This window comes from Miniopterus natalensis, chromosome 11 (genome assembly GCF_054644295.1).
Source record: "Miniopterus natalensis isolate mMinNat1 chromosome 11, mMinNat1.hap1, whole genome shotgun sequence".
Lineage (NCBI taxonomy): Eukaryota > Metazoa > Chordata > Mammalia > Chiroptera > Miniopteridae > Miniopterus > Miniopterus natalensis.
The window spans coordinates 77,489,724-77,502,884 of record NC_142091.1 but is presented as its reverse complement, the minus strand read 5'-3'; the positions used below and the strand labels follow the sequence as shown (position 1 = coordinate 77,502,884).

The window sequence follows — 13,161 nt, the reverse complement described above, 5'->3', positions numbered from 1 at the left end:
TCAGAAGCTGCTGGGGGCGGGGGTCCTGTGTCTCCAGGCCCCAGAGCCAAGAATCCTTCCTCCTCCATGCCACCTTCCTGCTCCGGCCCCTCCCCAAGAGCAAACACACGTGGCTGGTGCGGGGGAGAGGGCAGTGCCCCCGTGGCCCGGGAGCTGGGCGCGGGGCCAAGGCTTCCTGCTACATAAGCTCCGGGGCCCCCAGAGGAGCGAGCACCTTGCCCCACTCCCTCTTCACCACCTGCCTGCTCACCTGTCCCCAGGATGGGCGACCTGAGCGGGTGCCGGGTGCTGGCGTGGGCCCTCCTGGCCCTGCTCTGGGTGCAGAAGGCAGGTAAGTGGACCCTCAGCCATCCTCACGGCCTGGCGACCCCCACGGGCCACTCACCTGGGTTTCTCCCGCTGAGAATGGATGGGCAGGAGATGCCAGGTCCCCCTGGGGCAACAGCCAAGAGGGTCTGGCCTCCAGGGTTGGAAGGGGTGGGCGTCGGTGAGGGGGCCGAGTCTGGGGGTCTCTCTGGTTCCCGTGTGGCCCCCGGGACTGCCACCAGCACTGGTCCCTGCCCAGAGGGGAGCACCTTCATTCCACCCTCACAGCCAGCCCGGGTGACAGCCATCCTGGCAGCCCCCACAGCGGCTTTGCTCGAAACAGGACTGCAAAGGGGTGGACAGGGGCCCAGCTACAGGGAGCCACGTCCGAATCCCTGGCCCTACACACGCCTGTACCACACCAGCTGCTAGGCCTTTCCCAGCCGCCTCTCCCTGCCTCTTGTCCCTCCGCCCAGAGGCCCATGGCCCTCGGCGTCTTGGGAGCACCTTGAGCCCTAATACTTACGGTCAACAAAAAAGATGCAGCCCCAGGGGCTGTCTGGTGACGCCTGTCCCCACCCATCCGCACTTGCACTCAGCTCCTGCAAGCTGTCCCCACAGCGTCTCACCTGGAGCTCGGGTCTGAGGAGGTGGGCACCGGCCAGTGGCAGGGAGGCAGTGAAGGGGAGCAGTTGTCTCCCCAGGCCCCTGCCCCAGCCCCTGCCCCAGTCCCTGCCCCAGCTCCTGCCCCAGTTCCCTTTCTTGGAGGAGCTGGCTGGAGGCAAGAGGGGCTTTCCTATAGTAGCTCCTGGTGGTTGTCCTGGGACAGCCCCCAGGTTGCAGCACACGCTTGGCCCAGGGTCCGTTTGGGGTGCGGTTTGCACAGCCAGGTCCCCGCTCAGAGGGCTCCTCTGGGCTCCCTGGGCCTGAGCCTGAGTGGGGCCTGTGGTGAACCTACCCCATTCTCTGCCCATTCCCTCTTCTTGGGGCAAATCCTGGGGTGGGGGATGCACTGTGGTGGGTGGGGTCCCCCTGAGCTGATTCCCCTGTTAGAGGTGGAGGGTGCGGCTGAGAGGAGGGTCTTCACGCCAGGGAGTTGTGCACCCAGACTCCCGTGTGATGGGGTCCGAGGTGAGCGATGGAGACCCAGGCTCACTGGGCTGAGCCTTCTACCCAAGAAGGCCCCTGCATGGAGCCCGTTCTCCTGGAAACCTGTCTGGGGACCCAGTGGGGGTGCCATGTGACCTGCGTTCTCTCCACGGTGGGGGTGGCGTCAGGGGCAGGCAGGAGGGGCTGCAGGTCTGGGGACAGGGGTAGACAGGCAGAGAGAGGGAGCAGCCAGCCCCTGGGAGGGAAGGTGAAGGCAGGGCCAGTCCCTGGGTTCCCGAGGGTCGGTGATCTGGCCGAGAAGGTCCAACAGGAAGCAGCCAGGGTGTGACAGCTGCCGCAGTGCCCCTGGCCGAGCTCAGGCCCCACCAGGGACGTGGAGGCCCCACCCCGCAGTCCCCACAAAGCACATTCTGGGGCCCAGGGTGGGACTCCTGGCAGACACGAGGAAGGAATTCTGGGCCACGTGCAGGGTGTCCCCGCCCGAGCCCCGCAGGAGGGGCCTGGGGTCTCGGTCCTGTCCACCAAGGCAGCGAGAGGCTGTGGAGCTCGGCCCTGGTCAGGCTGGCAGGGGCACCCTGCCTGGAGGCAGCGGGCACAGGCGGCCTCGGCCGCCCAGCACCAGGGCTCAGGGCTCCCACCTGCCACGCCTGGTGGCTCCGGCACTGGCACTCTGGTCTTGGGTTTCTGCTAAGTCCCGCCCGGGAGCCTCCCCAACTACTGTGTTCTCCCCAACAAAGCCTGTCTTTGTGCTTGTCTGAGGGACGTGGGATGGGGCCGAACCCTCTCCCTGAGGTGGCCGGGGTCAAAGGGGCCAACGCCTTTTCCTGATTCCATTTTCCTGCCCTGTCACAGCTGGATGAGGGATGAGGCGACGCCTGAATTCGTAGCTGGGGAGGGTGGGGGTCAGGCCACCAAAGAGAGACAGCCCCTGCCAGAACCTTCCACCCTGGTGGAGGCCTCACTTTCTGTCCCCAAGTGACCGGGAGGCCAGAGCCCGCTCATGTGGCCACCACCCTGCAGCCCTCAGACACCTGCCACTGGGGCCCCAAACAGGCCGCCAAGGGGTGGTGGTGACATGTCCGGCTGCTCTCAAACTCCGTCCCCTGTTCCCACAGAGACCCAGGGCATGGAGTCAAGCTGGGTGGACACAGGGGCTGCCAAGGGCAGTCGGAGGATGGACACTGGTGAGCGGCTGGGCAGGTGGAGGGGCTGGGTCGGGTGGGGACAGATCCCTTTCCACAGCCCCTGCCTGATACACAGACCCTTCCCGGGCCCCGTCTGCCCAGGGGAGGAGGCAGTGGAGGGGCTAAGCTAGAAGCAAGAGCACAAAGGTGCAAAACAGGCTCTCACATGGTCACACGCACTTCCACACAGGGGCACACGCACTCACATGCACACACAGTGTGCACACGCTCACATGCACATGCACATGCTCACGCACCGGTGTGTGTGCACTCAAACACAGGTGCACACACACACGCACACACACACACATGCTCACACAGGTGCACATGCACACACAGGTGCACACACTCACATGCACACATTCACACGTGTACTCACACACAGGTGCACACACACATGCTCACACACACATGCTCACACAGGTGCACACATTCACATGCACTCACACATGTGCACTCGCACACAGGTGCACACACTCACATGCATGCATCCACACGTGTACTCACACGCAGGTGCACACATTCACATGCACTCACACACACACTCAGGGCAATGCTCACACAAAAATGTCCAGAGCAAGAGCATGTCTTGGGCAGCAGGGTACAGCCATTAGTCCTGGGCTCCCTGGGGTGGGTCAGAGTTGGCCTGAGGCTCCTACTACCCCAGGGTGGCAGTGAGGAGGGTGGGGGGGGATCTCAGGAAGCGGTATGACCACCTGGCTACATTCCCTGTATGACTGGCCCTCGCTCTGCAGCCCAGCAAACGATCTTCATCCAGTCCATCACCGCTTTACCCACCATGAGCGGTAAGTGGATGCCGCCCACTGCTGATGGGGGCTGGGGTGTTTGCCAGCCCTGGGGGGGTCACAGATCTGGGGCAAAGCTGGGACAGTCAGGGGCAGCTGGGCAGCTGCACAGCCTTGGGCACAGCTGGGAGCCTTCCCTGTGAACAACCCTCCTGGGGCTGCCCCGTGGTGCTGGGCAGGGGTCCGGGGTCGGGACAATCAGAGGTGCTGAGGGGAGCGAGGCTGGTGCAGCGGCCAGAGGGTGGCCCCCCTCTTGGCCCCCCACTCCCCCGAGTCGCGTGCCTCCTCCTGTGGGTGCCGGGAGCAGGTGGCGGCATCCAGCAGGGGCTCCCCACACTCTCCCCACAGCCCTGAACCCCGCGCACAACGGGCGGGTCTGCAGCACGTGGGGCGACTTCCACTACAAGACCTTCGACGGCGACATCTTCCGCTTCCCCGGCCGCTGCAACTACGTCTTCTCCGCGCACTGCGGGGCCGCCTACGAGGACTTCAACGTCCAGCTGCGCCGCGGCCTGGCGGGCTCCAGGCCCACCATCACCCACGTGGTCCTCAAGGCCCAGGGGCTGGTGCTGGAGGTCTCCAACAGCTCCGTCCTCATCAACGGGCGGCGGTGAGCCCCGCGTGGGCGGGAGGGGTCCGGCTCCGGTGGGCTCAGGGGTCGGAGGACAGGGAGGGCCCTGGTCCTTGCCCCAAACCCAGGGCCCTGGGACAACCAGAACTTTCCGCCCCAGGGAGGAGCTGCCCTACAGCCAGGCTGGCCTCCTGGTCGAGCAGAGCAGTGACTACATCAAGGTCAACGTCCGGCTGATGCTGACCTTCATGTGGAACGGAGAGGACAGCGCCCTGGTGAGACGCCAGCTCACATCCCCCCCACCCAGGCTGTGGGAGTCCCCGAGAGTGGGCTGGGTGAGTAGGGGGCCCTGCCAGGCCTACAGAGGCTGGAACTGCTTCTCCCCTGTCCCCAGCTGGAGCTGGACCCCAAGTACGCCAACCAGACGTGCGGCCTCTGTGGGGACTTCAATGGGCTCCCGGCCGTCAACGAGTTCTATGCCCACAGTGAGTGCTGCCCCGGGTGAGGGCACGCAGGTGGCCCAGGGAGGGCTGGACAGTCTGGGGGGCTGGGAGGCTCTCCTGGACAGGAAGTAGATCGTTGGGGGTCCGGGGCATGGACAGCCTCCTTGCCCGGCCCCCGGAGCCCTCCCTTGTTACCCACACGGAGCACCCCTTCTCCCCAGACGCCAGGCTGACCCCTCTACAGTTCGGGAACCTGCAGAAACTGGACGGGCCCACGGAGCAGTGCCAGGATCCCCAGCCCTCCCCAGCTGACAACTGCACGGACAGGGTGAGCCCCTGCTCCCGGGCGCGCGGACAGCCAGAGGGTGGGCTCAGGTTTCCTGGGGCTGGGACTTTGGGTGTCCCGATGAGAGAGGGTCTCCTAGACCCGGGGCAGCTGAAGACTTGGCCTCCGCTTTTGAGGTGCACCCTCTGCACCCACACGCTTCCCCGCACTGCAGACATCTAAGTGTGCGTGTGGCCCCGTGTCAGTGTGTGAGCTCATCTGTGTGTGTACACGCACCCCCCCCCACAGTCCCGCCAAGAGCGGGGCACTCAGGGAGCCCTTCCGATGAGCTGGGAGGGCCCCGCCTTTGGAAGTGGCCTGGAAGCTCCGGGATCCCCAAAACCAGCAGAAACCCCAAGCCTTAAATCAGGACTCGGAGTCCCGGGCCATCCCCCACTCGCTGGTCAGGGTGTGGCTGGGAAAGGAGGAAATTCCTCAGGGGGCGGCTTGCGGGTGGACGGCACCACCCTCCCCCTCATTTGAGTGGCCGCCGGGGGCAGGGTCTGCTCCTTTCCCGGGTGCACCGAGTGTCCCCGAGCCCCGGGGTTGGGGTGCACAGGGTGTGTATCACTCCCAGCGCCCAGCAGAGCTCCGCCCCAGAGGGGGCAGGTTCAGGGGTTGAGCGGATGGCTGGGGGATGGGGAGACGGACAGACAGATGGCTGGATGGAAGGAACCACCAGGAAGAGGGGAATCCCTGGCCGGGGTAAGGCTGCGGGGCCGGGGTCCCCACACAAGCCCATGCAGAGTGCGCCCGGCCTCTGTGCTCCCCAGGAGGGCATCTGCCACGGCACCCTGCTGGGCCCCGCCTTCACTCAGTGCAACTGGCTGGTGGACGCCGACCCGTACGTGGCCGCCTGCACCCAGGACCTGTGTCGCTGCCCCACCTGCCCTTGCGCCACCTTCGCCGAGTACTCCCGCCAGTGTGCCCACGCGGGGGGCCAGCCGCAGAACTGGAGGCGCCCCGACTTCTGCCGTGAGTGCCCGTCACCAGGGCCTCCCCCATGCGGAGTCTCTGGGGAGGGGGTGATGGAGGAGACTCCCGGGGGGCCACCTGGCATCTGGGGACATAGGGCAGGTGGATCCACTTGGGGGCCCACAGAGAGAGGATGGGCAGGAGAGCAGAGGGGAATATTTCAGGCCCAGGGGGGCCGGGGGACCCGGAGTGAAGACTTGGCCCAGATACAGTGAGCTCAGCTCAGCAGAACCCAGGAGACGGCTGGGGGCTGGGACAAGCAGGGCCAAGGCTCCTGAGACGGGGGTTCCCAGGCACAGCTGTGGCTTTGGGGTACCCTTGGTGGCACATGGAAAGTGGGGGTGGAGGTGGCCCGTCTGCCCATCTGGCCCCCAGGGTTTCCTGGAGGCCAAGCTGTGTCCCCTCCCTGCAGCCCGGACCTGCCCCCTAAACACGCAGCACCAGGAGTGCGGCTCGCCCTGCGCGGACACCTGCTCCAACCCCGAGCGCTCCCAGCTCTGCGAGGACCACTGCGTGGACGGCTGCTTCTGCCCCCCAGGCAAGTGCTCCGGGCCCTCGGGGACTGCCCCCCCGACTCCTCGCCCACCCCCGTGGCTGCCTCTGGTCACCATGCCCCCAGCGCCCAGCCGCGGCCCGCTGACCGGCTGCCCCGCCCCTCGCAGGCACGGTGCTGGACGACGTCACCAACTCGGGCTGCCTGCCGCTGGAGCACTGCCCCTGCACCCACAGTGGCCGCGTCTACGCCCCGGGGGCCTCCTTCTCCACCAGCTGCAGCTCTTGGTAGGTGCCCCCCACCCTGTCCGCCTGGGGTGGAGGGCATGGGGTGGGTCCACCCCCCCTCACTTAGCTGCTCTGCTCATGGCCTCCTAGCACCTGTTCCGGGGGACTGTGGCAGTGCCAGGACCACCCGTGCCCGGGGACCTGCTCCGTCCAGGGCGGGTCCCACATCTCCACCTACGATGAGAGGCTCTACGACATGCACGGGGACTGCAGCTACGTCCTGTCTAAGGTGCAGACGGGTCCCAGGGCCCCCACCCCTCCTCTGCCCCCGGGAAGGGTCTGTGGTGGTCATCAGAGTGGGTGAAGCCCCCACGGCCCCCTCCTGGGTCCCATCTCAAGAGGAAGTCCACAGACTCACACTCGCAGGGGGCCGAAGGGCTCCCGACCCTGAGACAAGGTACCGAGAGGTGACTAGAGGCCACTGAGAGCCACTGTCCACCTCCAGCCTGAATGGCACCCCAGCCACAGGGGCACCACACATGCACACAGGCACATGCACACACACACGCACACGCACACACACACACATGTGCACATGCAGATACATGCAAGGCATGCACGCACGCACACACAGCACATGCATGCATATGCACACACATACATGTTTGTACACGTGCATACACACTCATGCATGCACATGCAGATACACGCACAGACATGCGCACACACACACACACTCAGCCCCCTCCCTGCTTTGCCCTTAGAAATGTGAAGACAACGGCTTCACCGTGCTGGCCGAGCTGCGGAAGTGCGGCCTGACGGACAATGAGAACTGCCTCAAAACGGTGACACTGAGCATGAGCGGCGGGGCCACGGTGAGGGTCCTGAGGACGAGGTGGGGAGGAAGCAGGCGCCAGCTCCCTCCCCGAACCTGCCGTCCCAGGGGCGGCCTCCCTCCCGGGCTGTCCCAGGACCACCCGGCTCCCAGGGGCTCCTTCCCACCCTGACCACGGCCCCACCTCCCTCCTAGGTCATCCGGATCCAGGCCAACGGCGGGGTGTTCATGAACTCCATCTTTACCCAGTTGCCCGTGTCAGCAGGTACGCGGCCCCGGGGGAGTGGGGCCATGTCCGGAGAGCCTGCACCAAGCCTGCTGGGCCCTCGCCGGCTCTCCATGGCCCCGGGCAGTTCCAGAACACCCCAGGGTTGGCGGTCATGGACAGAGTGGGGTGTCCATGGCCCCACCTGTGGCTGCTGCGGGGGCCCCGGCCTCTTGGGGTCACAACCCGTGCAGGCATGTGAGCTCCTGCCCAGCTCCTGGGTTACAGTGGGGTGTCCGGAGTCCACCAGACGTCTGTCTGAGCCCGTCTCTGCCTCCTGGGCCATCCCAGGAGCACGAGGCTCAGGCACTGGTGGCCGGGAGTGGCTCCTGGGCAGCCTCTGACCTCCCCCCTCCCACAGCCAACATCACGGTGTTCAGGCCCTCGACCTTCTTCATCCTGGTGCAGACGGGCCTCGGGCTGCAGCTGGAGGTGCAGCTGGTGCCCCTCATGCAGGTGTTCCTCAGGCTGGACCCCGCCTACCGAGGCCAGATGTGCGGTGAGGCTGGGCATGAGCCCGGAGGGGCGGGGCGGTGGGGCGGAGCAGGACTCCGCAGGTGATGCAGAAGGCTGCGGGAGATGGGGACGGGGGAGGCAGTGGCTGACCAGTGGCAGGGAGGGGGTTCTGGGAGGACGGGGCTGTGCACGGCACTGACCCCCCCCTCCAGAGCTTCTCTGCTGATGGTTCCGGAACCGAAATCATGGTGTAGGAGAAACCACGGGGCCAGGGAGCAGGGGCCGGGCTGGATGGCTGGCTGATGACCCTCCCCGTGCCCAGGTCTCTGCGGGAACTTCAACCAGAACCAGGCGGACGACTTCCTGACGCTCAGCGGCGTGGTGGAGGGCACGGCCGCCGCCTTCGCCAACACCTGGAAGACCCAGGCCGCCTGCCCCAACGTCAAGAACAGCTTCGAGGACCCCTGCTCCCTCAGCGTCGAGAACGGTACCCCTGCCCCCGGGGCCCTCGGGTTGCTGCCCGTCTGCACGGGAAGCCTGGAGTTTCACCCCCACTCCAGGGCGGTGGGGCCGGGGGGACCTCCAATATCGAGGTGCGCATGCAGGCAGCAGGGTCTGGGGTGAGCAGGGTGGGGTGCTGGGGCCCCACCTCCAGGAAGAGGGTCTTGCTGCCCTGGGAGCCGTGCCCACGTGGCAGGTGGGTGAGCCCCAAGCCCAGTTCAGGGCCTGTGTGTGGGGGCCAGAGGCCGGGGGTACAGGTGCAGGGGAGGAGGTGGGGAGCGGTTCCTGGTGACAGCCCCCTCGTGTCCCTTCCCCAGAGAAGTATGCCCAGCACTGGTGCTCCCTGCTGACCGACCCTACTGGAGCCTTCTCCCCCTGCCACTCCATCGTCAACCCTGCTCCCTTCCACTCGGTGAGAGCCCGGGCCAGCCCGGGACCCCCAGGTCTCAGGGTGGGGCAGGTGCTGGAGCAGGGCCTGCCCACCTGGAGCTGACCCCCACCCCCACCAAGCCTCCCTTTCCAGGTTCCCTCCGTCAAGGGCCGAGCTCCTTCTTGCCCCTCCCAGCTCCCAGGGCTCCAGGCCTTCTTGGGCTTGTGGCCACATCACCCCAGTCCCGGCCTCATCACCCCAGTCCCGGCCTCCGTCCACCCTCACGCGGCCCCTCCTGTGTGGGAGTTTCTTCTCAGGACACCAGTCGTACTAGATCGGGGGCCCCCCAATGACCTCATCTTCGCTAATCACACCTGCAAAGGCCCTATTTGCAGTAGGGTCCCCTTTACACGCCCCAGGGGTTATCTTTGGGGGGACACAATTCAATCCATAACCATTGGCTCCTAGGCCTCATTTCCGGAAGCTCAAAGCCCCAAAATACCCGTGACGCCACCCCCGGGCGTGTGTCTGCCCGAGGAAGACAGGCCTCCCTCTGCCCCCTGGGGGAGTGGACTCCACCCTGACCACCCCTCCCGCCCTGTTCATGTCTCCCTGGCCCCTGACGCCCGACGCCCTGTCCCCAGAACTGCCTGTTCGACACGTGCAACTGTGAGAAGAGCGAGGACTGCCTGTGTGCGGCCCTGTCCGCCTACGTCCGCGCCTGCGCCACCAAGGGCGTGCTGCTCAGCGGCTGGAGGGCCGGCGTCTGCAGTGAGTGTGCCGGGTGGGAGGGGGGTGGGGGGACGGGGTGGCCTGTTCCGGCTTCCCTGGACAGGGTAGGGTGCTAGGGACCCCAGGGCGGCGACCCCCACCTGGTGTCCTCAGCAGGAGCTTGGTGCTTCCTCCTCTGGCCCAACCAAGAGGCTGGCGCTCCTACCGTTCCCACTCCCAGAGGGGAAACTGCGTCTCGGGCCACTTAGACCCCATCCGGGCCACCGACCTGAGTGTCGTCCCCAACCCCTCTCTCAGCCAAGTACATGAGCACCTGCCCCAAGTCCCAGATCTACGCCTACGTGGTGGAAAGCTGCCAGCCCACCTGCCAAGCCCTGAGCCAGGCCGATGTCACCTGCGGCGTCCCCTTCGTGCCCGTGGACGGCTGCACCTGCCCCCGCGGCACCTTCCTGGACGACGCCGGCAGCTGTGTGCCCGCCAAGGCCTGTCCCTGCTACTTCCGAGGCTCCGTGGTGGCGCCCGGGGAGGTGGTGCATGACAATGGCGTGGTGTGGTAAGGGCGGGGCGCCCCAGGCGGGAAGGTCCCGGCCCACCCCTCAGCCCCTCTGTAAAGAGGGACCTCTCCCCGGGCCCGGGAGGGTGTTCTGAGTGCCCAGGGCCCACCGGGGGTGCTGGGTGTGTAGTGCTCACTCTGGGGCCGGCCCCCCACACCCTCCCAGCCGGAGGCAGCTTTGTCACCAGCTGGACCATGTCCTCAGCGCCCCGAGGCCTGTCAGCCCCCCACCTGCACCTCTGCTCTGGTCCCCCCCCGAGCACCTCTGTGGGGTTTGGGGCCTTCACAGCAACCCCGGGAGTAGGAACCGTCCTCGCCTTGTGGCCAGGCCTGGGGACCCACGCGCCCCCCCAGCCGCGATCGGGGCGGGTCCGTGGGGCGGCGGGCAGCAGCCGGGGTCAGCCGCCCGTCTCTCCTAGCTCGTGTGAGGGCGGGAAGCTGAGCTGCCTGGGAGCCCTGGAGCAGACCACGACAGGTACCGCCCCTCCCGCCACCGCCCGACGGGCACCAGCTGGGGGGGGGAGCGGGAGGGGCTTCTGTGGGCCTGGGGGGGCCCTGGCTGCGTGGCCAGCCCCTAGCGCGCCCTCCTCCCACAGGCTGCGCGGCCCCCATGGTGTACCTGGACTGCGCCAACGCCTCGGCGGGCGCCCCCGGGGCCGAGTGCCTCCGGAGCTGCCACACCCTGGACGTGGACTGTGTGAGTCGGCCAGCGGGGAGGGCACAGCCACACTGCCGCCCCGAGGGTGCGCCTGCCCTGGCCTGGGTGTCCCTGGGCCCCAGCAGGGGACGGGGCGCTGACGGGCACCCCCTTCCCCACCCCGTCCACAGTTCAGCACTCACTGTGTGTCGGGCTGTGTCTGCCCCCCGGGGCTGGTGTCCGACGGGAGCGGAGGCTGCGTGGCCGAGGAAGACTGCCCCTGTCTGCACAACGATGCCGCCTACAGGCCCGGGGACACCATCAGGGTCGACTGCAACACCTGGTGGGTCTCAGGTCTCCTAGGGGAGGGGCTGGGGGGGCAGAGGGAGACCCCGGGGACAGCAGCCTGAGTTGGCCCTGGCCGGGGCGTCCTTGGCAGGAGGCAGAGGGGAGCTGAGGCCGGAGGCTGCCCTCCCCGTGGAAGGCCCCACTCGGTCCCACCCGTGCTCTGGGAGGCGCCCCGGGCCCGGCCTCACCCGCCCAGCAGGCAGCAGGGCGGCAAGCGCTCCTTCCTTGGACCCCTCGTGAAGGGACGGGCGGGGGCCGGGTCCCTGTCCCGGTGCCCGCCGTGGCCCCGCGAGCAGGACGTCCCTCCCTGTCCCCCGCAGCACTTGCAGGAACCGCAGGTGGGAGTGCAGCCAGCGGCCCTGCCTGGGCACCTGTGTGACCTACGGGGACGGCCACTTCATCACGTTCGACGCCGAGCGGTACAGCTTCGCGGGCAGCTGCGAGTACACGCTGGCCCAGGTACGGATGCGGCCCCCAGGCCCCGCCCCGCCCCGCAGGCTGCCGGGCTCCGGCCTGACCCGCGCACGGCCTCTCCCCGCCCCAGGACTACTGCGGAGGCAACGGCAGCACCAGCGGGACCTTCCGCATCGTCACCGAGAACATCCCCTGCGGGACCACGGGGGTCACCTGTTCCAAGGCCATCAAGCTCTTCCTGGAGGTGAGGGAGCGGGGCCAGGAACCTCTCCCTTCCTCTGTAGCTGACTGGCTCACCCTGTCGGGGTCCCCAGCCCTGGCACCCCTGCCCTCCACCTGTATTGTGCCCTGGTGTTGCCACGACAAAGGGCCACAGCCACTTAAAACTGGAGAAACTTATTTTCCCTCAGTTTTGAGGCCAGAACTCCGACTCCAGGTGGGGCAGGGCCGTGCTCCCCGGAGGCTCCAGGGGAGGGTCCCGCCTGCCCCTCCCGCCTCTCAGGGCTCCAGGTGTTGATTCCTGGGCCCGCGGCTGCCCCCCTCCGGTCTCTGCTTCTGTCGTCATGTGGCTTCTCCTCTGTGTGTCCTACTCCTCTCTCTCTCTTTGAATCCTCACCAAGGAGTGAGGGTGTTTTTTCCATTGATTTTTAGAAAAAGTGGAAGGGAGGGTGGAGGGGGAGAGAGAAATATTAATGGGACAGAGACACAGTGATTGGTGCCTCTCGCATGCACCCTGACCAGGGGTGGGGATCAGAGCTGCAACCAGGTATGTGCCCTTGTCCGGGAGTCGAACCCGCGACCCTCCGGTGGGCAGGCCAACGCTCTAGCCACTGAGCCACACTCGTCATTGGGCTTAGGCCCGTCCCAAATCCAGGACACCTCCAGGTCCTTTACCTAATCACATCTGCAAAGGCCCTTTCTCTAAATAAACTCACATGCCCGGGTTTTGGGGGTTGGGACAGGACATGTCTTTTGGGGGCCTCTGTTTAGCCCACTGAACCCAGGATGCCCACTTCCAGCAGAGGGAGGTCAGAGTTCACAGGGCAGAGAGCAGAGGTGCTGGCAGCTGGGGCTGTTTCCCCGAAGGGCAGCAGGGAGGAGCACAAGGAAGGCGGCAGCCCTGGGTGGGGGTGAGCGGGGGTGGGGTGGGGTGGGGTGCTGGACGGAGGAGCGGGCCCTCAGCTGGAGCCCCAAATGCTGCCTGCAGCCTCCCGCTGGGCTGTAGTCTCCTCTGTTTGCCCGAGGCCCCCGACTTTCTACGCCACATCTGGGCTCCCGGCCCAGCCTCTCACCTCGAGTCCACTGCTGTCAGGAGCCCAGCTCATCCTTAATGCCAGCCCAGTGCTGCGGGCCCCTGAGCACCTGTGGGGCCTCCGCCCTGGGCCACGGGGTGGGTGCTGGCCCTCAGCTCCCTGTGTCCCTCACAGAACTATGAGCTGATCCTCCACGAGGGCAACTACAAGGTGGTGCAGAGGGGGCCGGGCACAGACCTGCCCTACAGGATCCGGTACATGGGCACCCACCTGGCCATCGAGACCCGCAGGGGCCTGGTCGTGTCCTGGGACCGGAGGACCAGCGTGTTCATCCGGCTGCACCAGGATTACAAGGTG

The 13,161-nt window shown here is 66.8% G+C and overlaps 1 protein-coding gene across 1 annotated transcript in view; it reads left to right on the top strand.

Annotated features, from left to right (window-relative positions):
- Positions 1–261: 261 nt before the first annotated feature.
- MUC5B (mucin 5B, oligomeric mucus/gel-forming) overlaps positions 262–13,161 on the top strand; it is a 36,925-nt gene continuing 24,025 nt past the window's right edge. Inside the window, exons 1-24 of the mRNA XM_087822316.1 lie at positions 262–331; positions 2,532–2,600; positions 3,356–3,406; positions 3,755–4,016; positions 4,138–4,252; positions 4,372–4,462; positions 4,642–4,748; positions 5,519–5,720; positions 6,133–6,258; positions 6,383–6,500; positions 6,591–6,729; positions 7,205–7,315; positions 7,471–7,540; positions 7,902–8,039; positions 8,319–8,483; positions 8,815–8,909; positions 9,512–9,638; positions 9,897–10,152; positions 10,572–10,627; positions 10,749–10,849; positions 10,981–11,132; positions 11,458–11,596; positions 11,682–11,795; positions 12,979–13,158. Of these exons, the coding sequence (XP_087678442.1) occupies positions 262–331; positions 2,532–2,600; positions 3,356–3,406; positions 3,755–4,016; positions 4,138–4,252; positions 4,372–4,462; positions 4,642–4,748; positions 5,519–5,720; positions 6,133–6,258; positions 6,383–6,500; positions 6,591–6,729; positions 7,205–7,315; positions 7,471–7,540; positions 7,902–8,039; positions 8,319–8,483; positions 8,815–8,909; positions 9,512–9,638; positions 9,897–10,152; positions 10,572–10,627; positions 10,749–10,849; positions 10,981–11,132; positions 11,458–11,596; positions 11,682–11,795; positions 12,979–13,158 (3,054 nt within the window). The remainder of the gene's footprint in view (positions 332–2,531; positions 2,601–3,355; positions 3,407–3,754; positions 4,017–4,137; positions 4,253–4,371; positions 4,463–4,641; positions 4,749–5,518; positions 5,721–6,132; positions 6,259–6,382; positions 6,501–6,590; positions 6,730–7,204; positions 7,316–7,470; positions 7,541–7,901; positions 8,040–8,318; positions 8,484–8,814; positions 8,910–9,511; positions 9,639–9,896; positions 10,153–10,571; positions 10,628–10,748; positions 10,850–10,980; positions 11,133–11,457; positions 11,597–11,681; positions 11,796–12,978; positions 13,159–13,161) is intronic.